Here is an 18,973-nt window from a genome sequence, read left to right as displayed (position 1 = left end):
AGCAGTAGGATCAGACTGCTCTCTATTGTATTACTAAAGGGTTTTTTTAATTGCAGTTAATATACTATATAGCAGGCATGAAGTTATATTGTAATTACAATGCAACAATAAGTTAATTTAGGTACGAACCTTGCACATACAATTTCCCATGCAAAAAGCAGATTTTTTGCAAGATCACATCTGAATCACCTCCACAAAGACGATGAGAATTTGCACAATCAACACAAATTACTGGCACCCTGCAGTAAGAGGTAAAACGTAGTGTTGTTTCAGCAGGTCAAAGATAATTGGAAGAATGTTCTTAGATTCTGATTACAGTCATATTAATAAAAACAAAACTCAAAGCCCTTCTTCAACAATTCTGTAAAGGTGCCAGCTCTGCTGCTACATAATTCTCACAATTTCCCAAGACCTTTACAGTGCCACCAAACTTTCCAAATGCTCCCCAGCACCCCCCTGACAAGCTATAACTGAGCCCTGCCAGCTGAAAGATTCTTCTAGGTGATCTGCTACTGGAACAAGCTCGTTTCTATGGGTTTTCCATACCAGACGCTGCAGCTCTGCATCAGTGTAGCTTCTCCTGCTTGACACTGGAGAAGGACACAGTTTATACTACTGCATTTTGGTGATACTACCTACCTACTCTTACAAACACAGGGTAAACCAGCTTAGCTTCTCTGATCTCAGGAGGCCAACAGGTGCTAACTTAGAGTTGCCGACCTGCACAGATACAGGTAACTGCATTAAGACTTGAGCCCTCTAAAGGCTGAGACCAGGCAAATCCCCAGCACAACTGTTTTGGATCACAGCCAACTCCAAAACTCTTTCAACCAAAGGGAATGTAACTAAGTGATCTGACTTTCTTACCACATGAGTAAGTGACTGCATCTACTCAGACAAATCAACCTTTCATTACACCATTCACATGACCCACCAGATGAAGTGGCTGATTTCTGAGTCACTCAGCTTCCTAGAAGCCACACTGGCATATCTCTTTGTTCAAGAAAGCTCATGCCATAAATTAAGTCTATCATGAAGACCAAACAATGTCGAAAACATAATTTATTCTAAAGCTTTTGAAAGCGTTTAGAGACAGAAGATAGAGAGAAAAAGATAGAGTCATCTTAAAACACATGCAATAGAAATATTAACCCTTTTCGCTCAAGATACTGCATCTACCCAATGTTCCCTGCTTGCTTTGGTTATTCTAGGACATTTGGTTGTCCTAATGCATTTTCTTTCTTCCTACTTTGTGAGAAGAACTGAAACAAACATCCACAAAAACGTAACAATGAACCAAAGCGCTGTCATGTGTACAAAACAGAAGTATTTCTTCACTCTTTCAGGTCCATCTACAAAGAGAATAAGAAAAGAAAGAAGAAATACAGCAAAAGGATGGGTATGTGGAAAATATGGAAAGATCAGAATGTCTCAAAGATGCCTGCCCTACATTGAAGTCCAAGTCAGGACAGAACCTGGTTGCTACTGGAAGGGTGTGCATGCATATGCTGCAGGAGAGCATATGTTCCCTTTCAGTCAGGGTGATCTGCAAGAAAGTGGAGAAACAAGACAGCAATCAAAAAAAGAATATTAAGTGAGAAAGAGCAAAAATGCTGGGCAGAGAAGTCAGAGCTGGCAATATGAATTCTGTGCATGATGACGTACTTGGTGATATTTTCAGTGGCAATATTAACTTTAAGGCAAAAAAAACACACCACCCAGTACTGGAGAAAATGGTAATTTTCATCGGTCTCTTTTAATAAGAAAAAATGGAATTTTCCACCATCCATAGACTAAGAAAATGTCACATCAGATGAACAGCTGAACACCTTAAATGGTGCTGGAACAGAAAGATTTCCTGCCACACATAGTTAAGAGCAAGGCAGGTATGTGCATGTTTGTAGCAAAGTGTATCACCTATATGAAGAAACTTCAGGTCTTACTCAGACAAAAGTAAACACAAAAAATTTCTACAGTAGCAGGTCTAGATGCAACACCTAAAAGTCCTGATCAGCATGAGAAACATGCTTGTTCTCTTAGAGAAACACACTGTCCATAAGATTCCGACACATGATTCTGTTTTGCTGGGGGCAGTTGTTTTTCTTGTTGTTGTTTTTAAACATGAGGCCAATGTGCTGACATCATGAGGTCTCCAACTTATCCGTAAGTCCATCACCTCTCTTTCTGGAAAGAGTCCTAGCTTCCATAGTCCTTTAGCATGAGTCTTTTCAGTGAGGTATCACAGGGTTACAAAGTACTAAGTCTCTTTTTACAAGAATCTGTTGGTTTTACAATGCTAGGTTACACATCTGGTATGTTTAAAGGTAAATGCTTATGCAGCTTATAAACAGATATTGAAAGCATTTGCTTGCTAGAGTGCATATAGTGTTATTTGCCTTATCTTGGGCACCCCAGGTGCTGGATTCCATTCCATTGCAATTCTTCTGACTGATGTGGCATCAGTCATGGGGATGCGGTTAGAAAAGCCCGAGACATACATTAATGCAAGACACCTCAGTGCAGTGACCAAAGTCTAAAACCATCCACTGTTGAGAACCACTGCCTCATTTCTGGAACTGTTCATTTTCTGAAAGGGCTAACAAATAAAATCATTTTCCTGAAACCCACCTCGAGGCTCTTGGAATCCTTTGAAAAACATCACTAAGTTAAAATAGAGATCACCTGTTCTAATAGCAACATTTTGTGAACATATTTATTTAGAGAAATGAACATTAACATTGAGGTTTATACACATAAAGGTATGTACGTGGGGAGAAAGGAAAAGATTTTTCAAGCCTGATACAGTAGCTGAAACAGCAGAACACCTAAATAGGAACGGAGAGAGATGAGAGAGATGATACCTGGGCAAAGCAGGAGTCTAGCATGGAGAGATAACAGAAGAGACCCTTATGGGGAAAAGCTTCCTATCTGGGAACAGAATGGACGTGTTCCTGAGAGGAAAAATAAAACCCCATGATTTACTCAAGAGGCTGCCAGTGATGTTGGAGAAAAAATCTGTCAGCCATTTTGAGGACAGCAGCTTCGGTTAAGTGAAGAAGACAGAAAACAGATTACCAGGAATTAAAAAGAACCGGAGACCGGAGTGCTCATCCATCAGTTGTACAGGCAAAGAAGAGACAGAAGACAGGGCCTTGGCTGAATGAAGTGTCAATGGGGACTGAAGGGATGTGAGAAGCAACAGCAAGTCTGGCAAGAGATGCGTATGATAAGCCTGCGTAACTGAGAATAACAAACAGGAAGCAAGACTGGGATCCAGCCAGGAATAAGGAGGGAAATTAAAAAGGGAAATGAAATTTGTCATAGTAAGAGATACAGTAAAAGTATCAGTGCTTACAGCATGGTTTTGTATGATCCATGTCAATAAGCTGCAGTGGCACTTATGGCCTCTTCATGAAGGCACTGGCACTTTATCTAGTGCTTTTTCTGACTTCCTTCTATTCTCAGCATTGTGCAAGCATGTATACATTAATATCTTTCCTGGCCCTACCCTTCTCACATCCTCTTTTCACTAAGATCTCTTTGCTCTTCTTCTAACAAAACTGCTATGCCTGTTCAGCTTTCAGTACTGGAAGTCCTCTGGCAGTGAGGAATATGTGGGTTTACCACACCAAGGTCTTACATACATAAACACTGTAGATAAAGGGGCTGAAGGATCTTAAAGAATAGCTAAAGAACATTTGCACTTTTGGGTGAACTCGGGAGTTCACTCCTCATTAAGCTGGCTGCTCCCAAGGAGACTGCATAGGATGAAGTAGTAAAGTCAATACAAGGAGCAAATTAATTAACAACTGTCCCTGAAAGCAGCTGAATTAAGGCCAAACAAGAATATTTCTGAAGAGCTGAAAACTCAGTCAATATTACTTCTTTGTAGTCTTGCTATTCTGACAAAAACTGTTCCTCTAAGTTGCCTGTGAAAAAAGGTCCAACGCCACATACCTAGCCAGTAGCTGGATTTTGACAGCACCTAGTAGCCAGCTCTGGCAGGACAACAGTGGAGCACACACACAAACGTCAGTGCCAGCCCAAGGCTAGTGGAGTCCCTGCTGGCATAGCCTTCTGTCCGTAGTGTTCAAAATGCAATTACTCTTCGAGAGGTGGCTGTATGAAAATAGCACTCCATTTCACATGAAAATCTGTGCCCTTTGTGTATCCAATTTTTTGTTTCCTGAGAAAAGCAGTTTTACAGCGCCAGCCACGCCACTGCAGAGTCATTACAGCAAGAGAACTGGAGACTTTGACATGCTTTTTCATTAATAATGGTAATCTAGACTCAGTCAGGCCAGTCTAAACTAAATTTTTTGCTACCACCTGGAGAGACACAAAAGAGACTGATTTTCCACATCTTATTTCACATGTGCCACAGCAGCCGGTCATTGACTATAACAAATTAATAAGACAGAACGTATTTCCGCACAGCAGCTTTCACTTTTAAAAGAACTTCAACTATTTTACATAGTTCAAGAACAGTAAAAAATACATAGAGATTAGAAGCAAATGAGCACATACACTACACAAAAGGTCTGCATGTTTTGATGAGAAGTGATGCAATGTATTTCCCGGAGGTACTAAAAAATAGCCTTTTATTTTTATAGAACAAATGGTGCATTGGTAGAGCTTATACAGAGTCCCTGTACTGATCTGCAATGATATTCTGTATCTATGAGTTAAAACACATCCATCATACCCCAGTTTACAATCTCTGTGTAACTATCATCATCAATGCTACATATGTCAATAAATGCCCCAGGAGCCATATATTAACATCACACTAGTGTAAATCCATTACAACTCGTGATTTTGCATTGCTCTGGGGTCACCAAGATCAGCATCTTTCAGTGATTTTTCATCCCAACCCCCTCTATCTCTACTTTGACTGTAGCGTAAGCTTTTGTAGCCATCCCGAGTTGTTTGCAGAGCAACAGATATAAAAGAACACAGAAGAAATTATTTCTGCCTCCACCTGGTAAACCGATAAACTTTTGTTTAAAAGGCACAGGCTTCTACAGAAACATTCATGTCCCTTACAGGTTTTTCTGCTACATTTCCTGAACAACTTTTAAACAAATGGAGTTCTACATAAGATGTTTGGATGAATTAACAAGTCCTCATCAAAAAGATTTTATGTGGCTACTTGATAACTCCTTTCAGGAAAACGTTTAATAAATAAGAAGGAACCACTACTAAAAAGCAAAGAAATTTTCTTTCATCAATCAGAGAAATGTTGGGGATTTTTTCTTTAGAGATGGAAGAGGTGGGGAATAATTTACTGGTATATCTGAAAAATGGAACTGCTTTTCTACTGTTATTTACTATTTTCACATTCAACCTGCAGGGGATTCTACAAAGTTGCAATTAATGGAATTGCATATTCACAGCTCTCCTAGTTCTACCTCCCAAGCTTTGTTCTGGTCATTAACAGAAAACCTAATTAGCTACTGCCACTTCACCTGGCCGAAGACCACCCCTCGCATCCATCGATCCGGCAAAACAGGGTCCTGCGCAGTGACTGCCCAAGCATCGAGGTGAGGCAAGAGTCAACTGCTGGCACCAGCAGCACACTGGCATGGAGGAAGACCACCTTCCCGCCATGACACGGCCTCCCCACTGCCACCGGCCACCAACTCTGCCCAGGCCTCCCTCTCCTTCAGCTCCTTTCGCGCTAAAGCAAGCAAAGCACCGAGGCCTAAATGACTCCCGCATAGACACGCACCTTCAGTCAGGTTTACGGCAAGTAAATGGCTTTTTTTTCCTTTTTTTAACCTGTTTTATCCGTCGCTGAGGGCACAGGTGAGGCAGGCGTGGGTTAGCGATGGGGCTCCCCTCCCACCTCCTCCTCCCACCTCCTCCCTGCCTCGGTACCCCGACGGCCTGCAGGGCAACTAACTACATCCCCGGCCGGCATCTGCGCCAGTATTTATTCCTGGTGGCGTTGCTGTATTTTACACGAAGGGGGCCGCTTCCCTCGCCGAGCAACTACCGGGCCCCGCTCCTCGCTCGCTGCCCAGAGGCGGCAGCCGGCGGGGCGCTGCCCTTCCCCTTCCACCTCGCAGTCCTTTCCCGCCGTAGCAGAGAAAGTTTGGTTTACAAAAAAAAAAAAACAAAAACAAAAAAAATACAAAAACCCAAACAAACAAAAAACCGTAGAAACTTTGATTTCCACACTCCAACCCGGCACCAGGTACTGACCTGCTGCCTCACGCCCCCTTCCCGCCCGCCCCGAGCCCCTCGTCCCTCCGCACCGCCCACCCCTCACGACATGGCGGCCGCCCCCCCCCCCCCCCGCCCCAGGCAGCCACCGCTTGCGAGTAGTAAGCGAGGCGGGCAGCACCCCGGCGACCCTCCTCCGCCCCTGGCCCTTCCCCTGGACTCACCGCGGCGGCGAAGGGACGGACGCGAGGGGAGGAGCGGGGTGGCGGCCGGCCCACGTGTGCTTCCCCCACCCCCACCCCCGGCAAAAAGCTCCCGCCCCACACACGGTCTCTCCTCCCCGGCGGGAAGCGGCTCCTCCCCACCCAGGAACGGCCGAAGGCCTTTTCTCCTTCAGGAACAGCCGCCTTTCCCTCCCCACACCGCCATGGCGGAGGGCTTCCTTTCCTGAGAGAAGCGTCGGGGGAGGCTTCTCCCCGGCCCTCAGGAGCTCCCGCCATTTTCCTCAAGATGGGGCATCAAGTAGCTCCTGTCAACTCCCTCGAAGGCGGGTCTCAGGGCATCATTTTTCCATTTTCTTCTCACAACCCCAAAGGGATCCTGGTAAGGGTAAAGCAAAATAAGTGGTGCTGTTGTCAAGGAGTGTGTTCGTGCACAGTTTTGCCCTCCATACTGAAGGTCACAGCCATTAAAAATGCAAAGAGCCCATGGAAGTTCCAGTTACATTTCCACTCAGCCAGCATGCACTTACATCAGCAACACTGATATTTTTTGAAGTGTGCATGTACCAGACAAGGGAGACATTTTGGTAATTGTGGTTTTATTTCATCAGTTTCAGACCAGACAGTGCAGATACAGAAAGTACCATGTGTTACTACAGTCCCCGTGCCCTCCTCTGGAAATGGGCGTACGGCATCAGGACAGCACCTATACATTCCTGACAGAAGTTTACTGAAAAATTTTATGCAGAGAAGACCCGGTAGGTCTGTTACTTTGTAATTTGTTTATCTAAGCAGTCACACAGTGACACTGATTATATCTTACACCCCTCCATACATTAAGAAAAAAAACCCCAACACCATACAGAAGATAAGCTGAAATTCAGTTAACATCTTCCAGGTTGTCAATTCCCCCCCCCCCCCCCCCCAACTATGGGGGTTGCCAAGTGCCATAAAGGTAAGTACTCTAAACCTTACAAGAGCTTCCAGTTCTGCAGGAGATTGTCAAAGCTGGGGGGGGGGGCTGTGGTGTGCGGGAAGCCAAGTCTATTCACCTGGGGTTTAATAGACAAACAAAACCATGAAACAAATGTGCCAGGACTCACAGGAGACTTCCTGATTTCACTGGACACGACACCAAGGCCTAGATAAGCAACCAGCTAGTCAAAAAGGACATTCAAAAAATTTTTGAATTATCTAACAAAAATGAATTCTTAAAAAAAAAAAAAACACCCACACAAAAAAACCCCACCAACCAAAACCAACCCACCTCTGTTGGTTATATAACCAGTTCACCTATGATTATTACAAGACAGAAAAGAGGAGGTCATTATGCTTTGAATGACATCCTTTGCTGAATGTTGTCTTCAGGCCTGGGTTGCCTTTTGGACTAACACTTAAAAACATGGAGATTGTTAAAAAAAAAAAAATTACTTTTCTTTCTTTGTTAACTATAAAAAGAGAAACAGGAACTTCATAGCTTCAGATAGGTTGGGCTTTAAACCATCAAGAGAAGCAACAGAGGAAAAAGTTTAGTCATGGTTTAGAGTTTTCAGTCTACTCTGCATCTAACAAATATTTGAAATTCTTGATAATTGTGTATACAACATTTAAGAACAAAGGGCCTGATCCCGCAGCCCTTATTCCTCAGAAGGCAACAGATGCCAATACCCATTGAGATGGCCTTTTTCTTTTAAAAAAGGTCAGTAAACGAAGCACAAATTTGCATGCAGCACTGCATGACAATTACAGAAAGATAATTTCTAAATCTGCAAAAACTTCAGCATGTACTCAAGCTATACATACAAAATGAAGAAGTTACCAATGTCAATGTGTCTTCAGACTGCAAATTATGTCTAATGGCTTACTGTAGATGCACAGCAAACTCATGTTTTCTTCATAAATAAAGAAACTGCTGATCAGTGCAGTGAGGAGAGGTATGTAAATCAAGGTGAATGGCCAAGCAAGTGCAGAGGTATTCTATGAAGAATTTATTTTCTTTGCTTTAATAGCAGCTTCAATCTCTTCCATGATTGGCACTGGTCCTGCATAGTTGTTAGTTTCAATAGCTTCTAATTTCTTCTGATATTCAGTTGGCAAGCCATTCTGTTCTGCACCCATGCAGATAACCTAAAAATCAAAAGGGGAAAAAAAAAAAAAAGCACCTTCAATAATAGCATTAGGAAGGACAGATCCCTCCAAACATTTACTCATACAGAAAGAACCATTAAGTTAACATGAAAATTAATCCCAAATAATGCTATTTGTACTTAAAGATAGCCAAAGGCTTCTAGAAGACCACTGAAGACCTTAACAGCATCAACAAAATTACTCTGAAAAGGTATACCCCTAAGATTCTGAAATGCTACTAACATGCACACGACTACACAAGTAATCTGTTACTCAGTTATGCCGTTCTTTCTTCCAGGGAGAAAGAGAACAACTTTTTATGCCTTTAGCCAGCCTTAGTATCACAACTCAGTGAGAAGCAGCATACATTACTGAAGTTATTTTTAAAATTAAACTGTTCAAATCCAAAGCACAACAGCATGGTTATAGTAGACAGGTTATGGAGTAACTGAAACTTAGCTTAGTGGAAAAGTACACCCTTCTCAAACCTCTTAATCTTTCCTTCCCCCCCACCCAAGTTTTGATTTTGAACTACACAGCATTTTATTCCCAGTCTGTTTCACATTTTCTCCAGTGTAACAGGCTGACCAGTGTTTCCCCTTCCCAATATAGACTCTTGTGAACATCAGCTGAGAAGGAAACCCAGATATGACTTTTCATGGTTACGGAGTGACAGAAACAGATACTTAGCTTAGTGAAAAAGCACAGATTCCTTAGAATTTCCTACCGCAGCCTTCCTTCTACATACAAAAACTTCAGTATTGGTGCAAGAGAAAATAAGGGACAGTGAGAGGAAAAAAGCAGGCTATGGGAGCCAAGGCTTGAAAGAGACACCAGCAAGTTTCCATACAGAAATGAAGAAAGAGATTAAAATGCAGATTTAAAAAGCTGACACTATTGTAAATACTCTTTCATGCCATCAACAGCCAGGAAATTCAAGGATGAGGTGCCTAGAAAGGATGAACTTTGCCACAAAAGGTACACAACAGTAGATGGATGTAGATCACTGTGCCCACTCACCTGCACTAAATTTTCAACTCTCCTGCCTGGTTAACTTAAACAAAAGCTGGAGGGGCAGGGGGGGCAAGAAGAGAACTAACAACTGACCCTGACAACAGCAGGAGGGCATGTTTAACTAGATAAAGTTGCCAATATTGGAAGTCTGCTCTTACAGCATACTAGTGAGAGCTGACACACAGCAGCAGACTATGTATTAACTGCTAGAAAAGTCCTAAAGATCTGTCTTGACAGGAAGCGGGAAGACAGGGAAGAGGTTTGTGAAGTAGCAGAGCCTGCTTTCTAAGCAAGCTTTCTCTTCAGAAGTCTGGCAGGAGGTGGCCTTAGCTATGCTCCTAGAAGCTGATTCATGGGAGAGAGTTCCTCATTTAAGAGAAGGCTGCACACTTGGGATTTAACAAGCCCAAGCCCTGTTTCTTTGCTTTCGGTAGAAAAAAGTCAACACATTACAGTGATGTCTATCTGCAATTGCTAATAACTGCACAATTCCAGACATGCAGTCGTGCCACCTGGGGCTAGGCCTGCATCAGATCTCACAAGCTAAGCAGGTCAGGCCTGCTGCGTGACTGGATCATGTGTCTCTATAGTCAGTGTGTTGCAGAACAGTGTTGAAACAGCTCTGCCCCACCAGCCGTCAAGTGGGAACCCTGCAGTGCTCCGCAATGTTGCTGGAAGTCCTGTGATATACTGATGATGCATCTGGCAAAAGGAGGCAGGTGAACTCCTGTATTAAATGACAGTAAGATACTTCATAAGACAATAGGGATAATCCGTGTCCTTGAGACTACAAGCCAGGTGGTGTATTTTCCCCACAGAAGCTTCCCTCTGTCCTTTTAGTGGAGTACATTAATTTTTCAAACAGAGAACTGCTGCATATATGTAAACAACATCCTTCAGAAATCCTTGTGTCAGTCATAACTAATTCACAAGTTAAACAGAGGCTTCACATAAGGCATAACTAAGCCAAAAAAACCCACCTGATTTAGTAGGCCTTTAAGAGCTAGCAATCTTCTGTGAGCATCATTACACTATTACATCGCATAAAGATTAAGTTATACTTTTACATTAGTTACTCATGCCTTCCATCCACTCTAAATAAAGTACTTATTAAATAGGACAGAAGTACTGCATTGTATATTTCTGTGCATTCTCTCCAAAATGACAGTGCAATACCTACCTTTTTATATTGAGGAGAAGGGGGACCACAGAGGTAGTCCTTCATCTGGTAGCTTCGACAGGTCAGTACCTTTCCTGCTTGAGTGTGGACATTAACTTCTATTGGGACATAAATGCCATCTTCAACTCCCTCTTGCCTGTAAAGGACATATATTCATTTCATGCCAAATAACTGATGCACCTTTTAAACAAACTATGCAATTTAACATATGCATTTATTATAACAGAATTCAAGGCAGGACACTGGTCTGCACTGTTAACAGACTTAAAGAAAAGCAAATAAAGCAAAACTTATTCCAGTACTTTTTGTGCAAAGTTGTTTCCCATCCACAAATAAGTTTCTGAAGAAGCAGCAGCATTCACTTTTATCATTTCAGCTCTGTAAGGAAGATGACTAGTGGTTAACTCGCACAGTTAGAGAGAGAATACACCTTGTGATTTCATTACTGTGCAAGTCTGGTAATCTACAAGAGAAATACAACCAAGATTATCAGAATTAATGAGCCAGGCAGATATCATTCACTACCTTCCGCTCAGATAATGAAACAACTGCAAAGTTTTATCTTGCCCATTGTGTTACATTTGAATAAGGGGAAACTCACACAACTCTTTTGATGCACATTCCAATGAATAATCCAAGACAGCCTTTAGTTTGCACAACACGTGTACAGCGCCAATAAGCTAGATCAGGGGAAAACCCATTTTGTTATTTTTTTTATTGGCAAATTCATGCTGTCTTGGGAAAACAAAACCAAACTCGAGAACAACGCTGCTTGTTGTCTTTAACCATTAGCATTCAGCCACCAGAAGTCTGAAGAAATAGAAGTAAACAAGAAGCTTAAGCAATACAAGACAGGCTTTATAGCACAATTAACTTTAGATGTGCTTTAGATATGAGTGGTAACATGGCTTTTAACACTGCTCGTCAAAACATCATTCTGACAACTTATCTTTTGTTCAAAGACTACCATTTCAAGTTACTTAACATACATAGCATAGGACACATTATGTGAGCAACTAGGTTAAGTGCAAGTAGAGACTGGAAGCTAACTGCAGATTCAAGGCCAACAGGCTGCAAAATAAGTCACATGGGTGTGTGAGAGCAAGAAAGATGTTATAGTTAAGTAACATCCATTGCTAGGATATATTATCGAAAGTAACGATTTAGTCCGCAACTTTTAGATTTGTGAAGTGCAGAGGACAAAGGAAAAAAAAAAAAAAAGCTGACCACAGGACAGCACCAAAATGCATTTGAAGCCAAAGAGCTCAGCAATCTAAGCAAAAGATTCCCCTCCCATACTTGTTTTCTATATGTTACATTATTTTACTAGTATTTCAACTAACTACACGCAGCATCAATTACATATTCCCTCCTTTGCTTCTGGAGAACAAAGCAGAGACTTTACCCAGACTCGGGGGGGAAAAGCAAAAAGGGGAGAGAAGGGGGGCATAGCAATTATTTTTTTTTTTTTTATTGATACATGGACATTCCAGGAAATAACTTGGTTGAGAACTTACAAATATATCTGCTTGCACACAGCCAAAGAATCCCAAGACCTTCAGCAGAAAGACACACAAGCTCACTTGAGTTGGTTAGAAGTAATCCTTAGAAAAACACTATTGACTGTCACTACAAAAGCCAAGAACTGGAAATGGATGTGTTCACCTTCATGGCATCAATGAGGCAGCTGGAAAAAAAGCAATCTTTGCTGCTAGTGTCCATCCTGCAGTTTTTGGTGACATTATAGCACTCAAGTCTCTAACATCTTAGCTAGCATTAAGGTTTATCCCCTGTCAAACAGATGTCAGGCATCTCCAGTATGTAGACAACCTTCTAGAAGTCAAAATACAAAATACTGTCCCCACAGCAGGGGGGAAAGGTGCTACTATCAAAGCAGATGCTGTCAGACAGGATCTTTATACTTGTGAAGTTTATGCTTTAGGAAAGCATGGTAAATCAGGAGATTTCAGTAAAGGTCTGCAGAAAGGGGGGCAGGAGGTAAGTGCTAGTGTAAGCAACAGAGGGGGAACTCGGGAGATCATAAAGCAGGGACACGTGAAGCTCTCCCCGACCAGAAGCCTACCAGCCAGATGCCCTCCTGCTTGGGACTAACACTCCCAAACCAGGACATGAGAGTGCTGAGAGTGCCCATTCCCATGATGTGCTAACAGAACTTGGGCAACAGTTTCTGTTGTATTTCAGGTTCACTGTAGGCAATGAAAAGCAAGTTAGAACTTTCAAGTTTCATGGCCAAGGTTACAAGGACGTGTCTACACAGCACAGTGCGGCCATAACCAAAATTGCAACAGTACCCGAGGCAGGAGAACTGTATTAATTTAATGCTTTCAATGGGTTTAATATGTGCTGCTTCCTTAGCCTCACTAGCCCAGATTTCTACTGGAATTAATTGACAGTGATGAACGGCTCTGAACAAACGATCCTTGTGTACCACAAGCACCATGCTGTGCAGGCACATCCCAAAAGCTGCAGTAAGCATGTGACACCAGCCAAAGTTTTGGATATTAAGTTCCAAGTCCTGCCTTAGACCCTGCAAGAAGTTATGCTGCTCCTTGATTTGGTTACCCAGGTGATCCTCCAGACTTCTGCCTGGGAACAACTTGCTCAAGTTGCCTTAAACTTGTCTTAATTATCAGGCACAGGCAGAACATCCTCCACCATGCATTGTAATGGTGCAGGTAGCTTCTCCCATTCAAAGGGAGAAGCAAAACCACCCTAGCTCCCTGTGTGGATCTACCTCTAGTTCACAAAAGTTTGAATCCTTAAAAGACATGCAAAATAACTTCCTCAAAAGGTCCCTTTGCCTGTATTAAAGATCTCCTCTGCAAAGTCTTGTCCTCCTCCCTTCTTTTTCCACTACAACTGGAGTCTACAGATGTATAGAGACAGAAATTGATGTCAGCCTCAAAGGAAACTCTCCCTAAAGCAATGGGAAAAGTGCGACAGGACAAATACAGAGTTTACAGTCATTTAAGGGACAAGACATTGTGAGGACAGGGGTTAGAAAAAGAAGGCTGACCAACGTATCAGGTCCAGATCAAAGTCCACACCTTGTTAAAATACGCCTAAGTAGCTTTAGCTTGAAAACAAAGCCATTTCAGTCACAAATGTGTTAGAAGTGAATACATGTACTGTGAAATGAAATTCACATATTAAAATCCAAAGCATCTTCTTGATTCCAACACCAAAGCTTCCACACAGCTCTTTACCAAAAATTAACTACTACTATTCAATTGCTTGCTAAGGTAGTAGAAGACAGCAAAAGTTAAGTCACCTACTTATCCAGTGAACTTAAATTGCTAGCGTTCATTTTCCACACTATTCCCCATACTTCATCTCCAGGGCTCTGAACAATGGTGGCTGTACCTCCATGCCAGACAGAACTTGTCCTGCCTTGATGATGGCCAAACTCGAGCTTAAAGTCCTGCAAATGAAACCAATGCAGAGAATCAATTTCCACTTAAGATAAGGGCCATTGGCTATTCTTGACATGAAAGGGCAGCTAAAGGAGAGTCTACAAGTAGTCAGTGGAGTCACAGAAGGAGGAACGGACAGGTGGGATCTGATCCAGCTCCCATCTTACAAGGGGCTGAAGTCAGCCTCTTCCACCTCTCTGTGAGAAACAGGAGCATTGGTCTGGCAGAGAGCACTGTTGGTAGTCTTGGCCTGCAGAGACCCGGATCAACATCCAAATCTCTCAGTAGGCTGGCTAAACATTAGCTAACAATTTCTAGCAGTGAGAAGAAAGTGGAGGTAGCCCTTTCTTCTAGAGTAGCACACGTACCCAATTCTTCAGTAAATACAGCAGTGCTGAAGAAATCTCAGCTTGTCCAAGTTGGCAGTGACAGGATTGCCAATGTGCTTCTCTTCAGACAATATGAAGGGCCCTCGGCTGAGGTGTGCCATGAAGGAGGGAACTGACTACTGCCGCCTTCTCATTCCTCAAAAGACACACCTGCCTGGTGCCCATTCCCTTGCAGCATTTGGTGCTGTTAAGACTGCTACCATGCAGGGTCCAGGAAAATAGTAAGGGTAAAGAAGCCTCCAAGATGGTGAGCTTTGGGTCTTGTCCTCATGCACTAATAAAATTGCTCAATTATAAAATACCATCCTGTGGATTTTCCAGTGTTCTGTGCCATCTCATCACTCAACTGGAACATTCTTGGGTATTCTTAAGTCAAGGCATATGCCTCCTTGAGTGACCTTATTCAGGTTTTTGCAACTTGAAACATTGTTTTATAAGAAAAAGAGATGTGATTTCTAAGTAATATCAAATATTACTTTACAGGCAAAAGAGAATAATGGGTTCTTGCATTTTTCCAGGGTAATTTCCCATCTGACTCCATACACTCAGTTTCCTCTCCTACTTGTTAGCCAATTTGTGGATCCTTCCCTAGCAGTAGGGAAGGGAAAGAAAAAACACACCACCACAAAAAACAACCCACCAACTTTAAGGAAGACTACCTGCTTAACCACAACAACAAAATCTGGCAAAGGCAAAAAAGGATTAAAACCAGCAACAAAAATAAAACCTAAACCTATACAACTTCACAGCTTTGCTTATTTCTCATGATCACCCTCTTTAAGCTATTAGATAATTTTTTATTTGAAATATATGCATGCACATATTAACATTCACTTTGTGAAACACATTACCTTCTGGCAGTATGTCCTAACAGATATGGGGAAAAGGTTGCAAAAGTTGAGCAGTTGGAGGCTTACACACAAAACAGCACTGATCAGAACACTAACCAAATTTTCTTTTTTTGTGCATGTGAGATAGTCATCAGCCTGGCAAAGCCACACTATTTACTCCGTCAATAGAGACATCTTCCTACCCCATAAAATGTCCCCCATTTAACTACTTTCACTAGAAAAAAGTTTACTTAAGACACACTAGTCATCAACCATTTGACAAACTGCTGCAGAACAGCTTTGCAGCGTTGGGGTCACCGGATTACAGCGTGAGGACGTCTCTGGACTAGACTCTGCAGACACTCAAGCCCAATTAATTGGCACACAAGTAAACGGTCCAGTCAAGCAGTAGCCTGAAGTTATAGATGTGGACAAGTATTTGCAGGGCAGCCCCAAGGAAATACTCCCATAGACCCAAGTACCCTCACAGCAGCCTAGTGCAAAAAAAAAAAAAAAAAAAGCGCCAATTTTTAGTTTATTCCTCCAGTTATATTTTCTTGGACCTGACCTGCACTGAATATCTGCAAAGGGGTGTATAAAACAGTCAGGTACCACCCAAGAAGGGCAACAGAGACCGTACAGAAATTAGCAATTAGCTCCAGTTCTGGAAGCAGGAAACCCTACATTACACCATGCGTGCACAGCAGGGAAGAAACACACTAGAGACTGTGTTGGGTCAAGAGCTTGGTCTTTGGCCCTTCTTCTAAGTACTAGTGTAATATTCTCTCTGTGCTTGTTACAAGTCCCATTTCTTACAGCTTTTGATTGAAGATTAACAAAGCTTGAAAAAAAAATAAAAACAGAGGGAAGTGAATTTAATACTATAGTTTAGCATCCAAAGTACTCTGTTTACAGGCTATTTTTCCTTTTTTTTTTTTTTTTTTTTTTTTTTTTTTTTTTAAAGCCAGAGTGGTACTACCATAGAGCAATTAACAGAAAAGTGCTCCAACCTTTGTGCACTCCCACGCATGGGTGATTTCCCAGCTAGAAGCAAGGGAGTGAAGCCGCCCGGCGTTAGCAGGGAGCACAGCAATCAGTCAAAGGCCGGCTAGAAAAGCTACCGCCTGACTGCCAGCTAACCCACAGCCTGGAAAGAGATGTTTATTGTGTCACCTGAAAATGTACCCAAAACCCAAATGGAGAGCTGAAGCACAGGGCTTTCTTCTAGCCAAAGGTAAGTGTGCAACAGTACTGCTTTCCTCCTCACCTCCCAAGGCTGACCCTGCAGGGCGCTGGGCTCTTGGCAGGTTTAGCTTCTCAGTGGTATCGGGAAGCACTTGGCACTTTACAGCAGCAGGCCTCAGTTGCCTCAGGTTGATTGTCCCAAGAGACACCAAGTGTCTAACTACACGGAGTTTATTAATTACAAGTTTTTGGAACTTCTTATACTCTATCGTAGCTTGTTTTCTGCCAGTTACCCCAAGAGAACCTTCAAGTCATCCTTAACTGGCATCAATCAATGCTCTGCTCCTCCAAGGACCCTTCCAGTTGCACAGATCCGTACATCAGCAGCTTAATGACCAGGAACTCATATTTCCAAGCCTACATGAAAGCCAAATCGATACACCAACATTTAATAACCCCAGACCGGGCAAAACCGCTGGGTTGAGGGAAGGTGCCACTGCAGTTGCACAGCACGGGGGGGGGAAAGCTTGCATCCTGCCTGATGCACAGCACAGGGAGAGCTCCTCGCTTGTAACCAGCGTGGCAGAGGGGAAGGAGAAGCTTTGATTTATTTATTTTTTTTTTTTAAACGAAGCATCATCCTTTTAAAACCACCTGGAACTTGTCCCATCAACCCAACTGAGCACCTGCTACTTACATTTGCAGATTCATAACTCCACACGCGGGGTCCTGCCTGGCTTGGTTAACCCCAGTAAGATAAAACCCACAGAGGTGGGACTAACGCCAACACTTCTTCGGCGGAGAGCAGCCCCGACAGCGGACCCCGAGCGTCACGCCATGACGTCAGGAGTGACGGTACACCCCCACCCACCCACCTGAACCGTGGTACAGGCTGCTGCACCGGACTCCGTGCAACACAGCCAGGCCCACACGTAGCTCTACCGGGGCAAGGGGACCTCCCCCGCTCCCCACCCGCGACACCGCCACCCCCTCCCCGCACGCACCTGCAGGCGCGCCACGGCGCAGAGCGACGCGGAGGGGTTGCGCAGCAGCAGCCGCTCCCGCAGCAGGTTGCTGCCGTACGCGTAGTACAGGAACCAGCAGCCACTGCCGCCTCCATCAGCCGCCTCCATCAGCCCGGCTCGGCCCGACCCCGCCGCTTTAACTCCCCCCTTTCCCCCCTCCCGCCGCGTCCCGCCGGCAGCTGCCTGGGCGGGGCCTCGCCGCCACTTCCGCCGCCACGTGAGAGGCAGGACGAAGCGGCGCTGTGACGTAGCGGCGGCGGGGAACGCCTTCGGCGCGCGTCACGCCGCCTCCTTGCGGGGGAGTGACGTAAGCAAGGCGCACGCCTTGCCTCCCTGCGGCCTCGGCCCGGCAGGACGGGCGGGGCGCGTTTTGGAGGCGGTGTTTGGCGTGTGAGGGAGCAGAGCGGGAGCGAGGCACGCCTCAGTGCATGGCGTGGGAAGTGACACAGTGACACGTGTCCCAGCCGGCAGCGCTGAGAGCAGAGCGAGCTGTGGAATGCGCAGGAGTGAAAGGCGGGAAGGTGCGGGTTGCGTGGGCAGGCAGTGCTGCAGACCCGCAGAGGCGGTTCCTCTCCTTCCCTGACCTAAGCGATGCCAGAATGAGATGGGAAGAGGCCTTATCGCCGGCAACCCCAAAGCATAAGCCGATGAAGCAATATATACACGTGTATGCATATAATACAGCAAAACAGGCATGAAAGGCTGTTATTAACAGTAGCACACCAATTAATGGTGAGGCACTATTCATTAATGCTATTACAGTAGCCCTCAGCCCACATCAGCTTCCTGAACAGAGGCAGCTCATGCAGCATTTGGCACAGGATCCCTGTCCATGCGGTGCCCCGTCTCTGGGCTCATCCTCGCCCGGGCAATAAGGAGGGGAAAGCAGCAAGCAGGAGAGCCGAAGCAGCTCCTTCCTTTAAGGATGTGTGCGGCACTCTGTTTGAATCCCTGCTTTAGTTTTCCCACCACAGGCGTGGGGCAACTCAGATTCATCATAAAACACATGCGGTGATGAGTGTGGTTCTGATCCTTCACCACTAGAAGTTTTCTGTTTTTAGAGTTTTCTTTTTCTTATGTAGGAATAAATATTTTAGCGTGAGAGGGAACCATCGTGTTCACTTGTTACACAGGTCATAGGGTTGTACTGCAAGACTTCCTCAATCTCACTCCTTACGACAGCAAGTAGCTGACTGTATCTTTTGAAAGTCTGCTTATGGTATATGCTTTTAGTCTCCTTTCCCTAAGGAAACACAAACTCTGCAAGGAGAAGTATATCTCTCTCCTCTTTCTGCAGTTTCTCGACCATTGGCTAATTTCAACCAGATGTGACAGAAAGCAAGAGCTTTCAGTGATAACTAAGTTTCTGCCACTTTATAGAAAACAGGTGGACATGGCTG

At 44.0% G+C, this 18,973-nt stretch overlaps 2 protein-coding genes across 2 annotated transcripts in view; one reads left to right on the top strand and one right to left on the bottom strand.

The window, feature by feature from the left end:
• The window catches only part of RPL14 (ribosomal protein L14), a 291,729-nt gene that overhangs the window by 215,071 nt on the left and 57,685 nt on the right, over positions 1-18,973 (top strand). The gene's annotated exons all lie outside the window — the stretch shown is intronic.
• Positions 8,057-17,681, bottom strand: GGCT (gamma-glutamylcyclotransferase; the record flags this gene model as incomplete). The annotated part of the gene is made up of 4 exons (XM_082479552.1): positions 8,057-8,516; positions 10,711-10,846; positions 14,007-14,152; positions 17,553-17,681. The coding sequence occupies 4 exons, from the start codon at positions 17,679-17,681 to the stop codon at positions 8,367-8,369; spliced, it is 561 nt and encodes a 186-aa protein (XP_082335678.1). The 3' UTR covers positions 8,057-8,366.

The sequence above is a fragment of the Vanellus vanellus genome (assembly GCF_965231255.1).
Source record: "Vanellus vanellus genome assembly, chromosome: 2".
Lineage (NCBI taxonomy): Eukaryota > Metazoa > Chordata > Aves > Charadriiformes > Charadriidae > Vanellus > Vanellus vanellus.
Note: the sequence above shows the minus strand (reverse complement) of the source record. Positions and strands in the feature narration are given on the sequence as shown.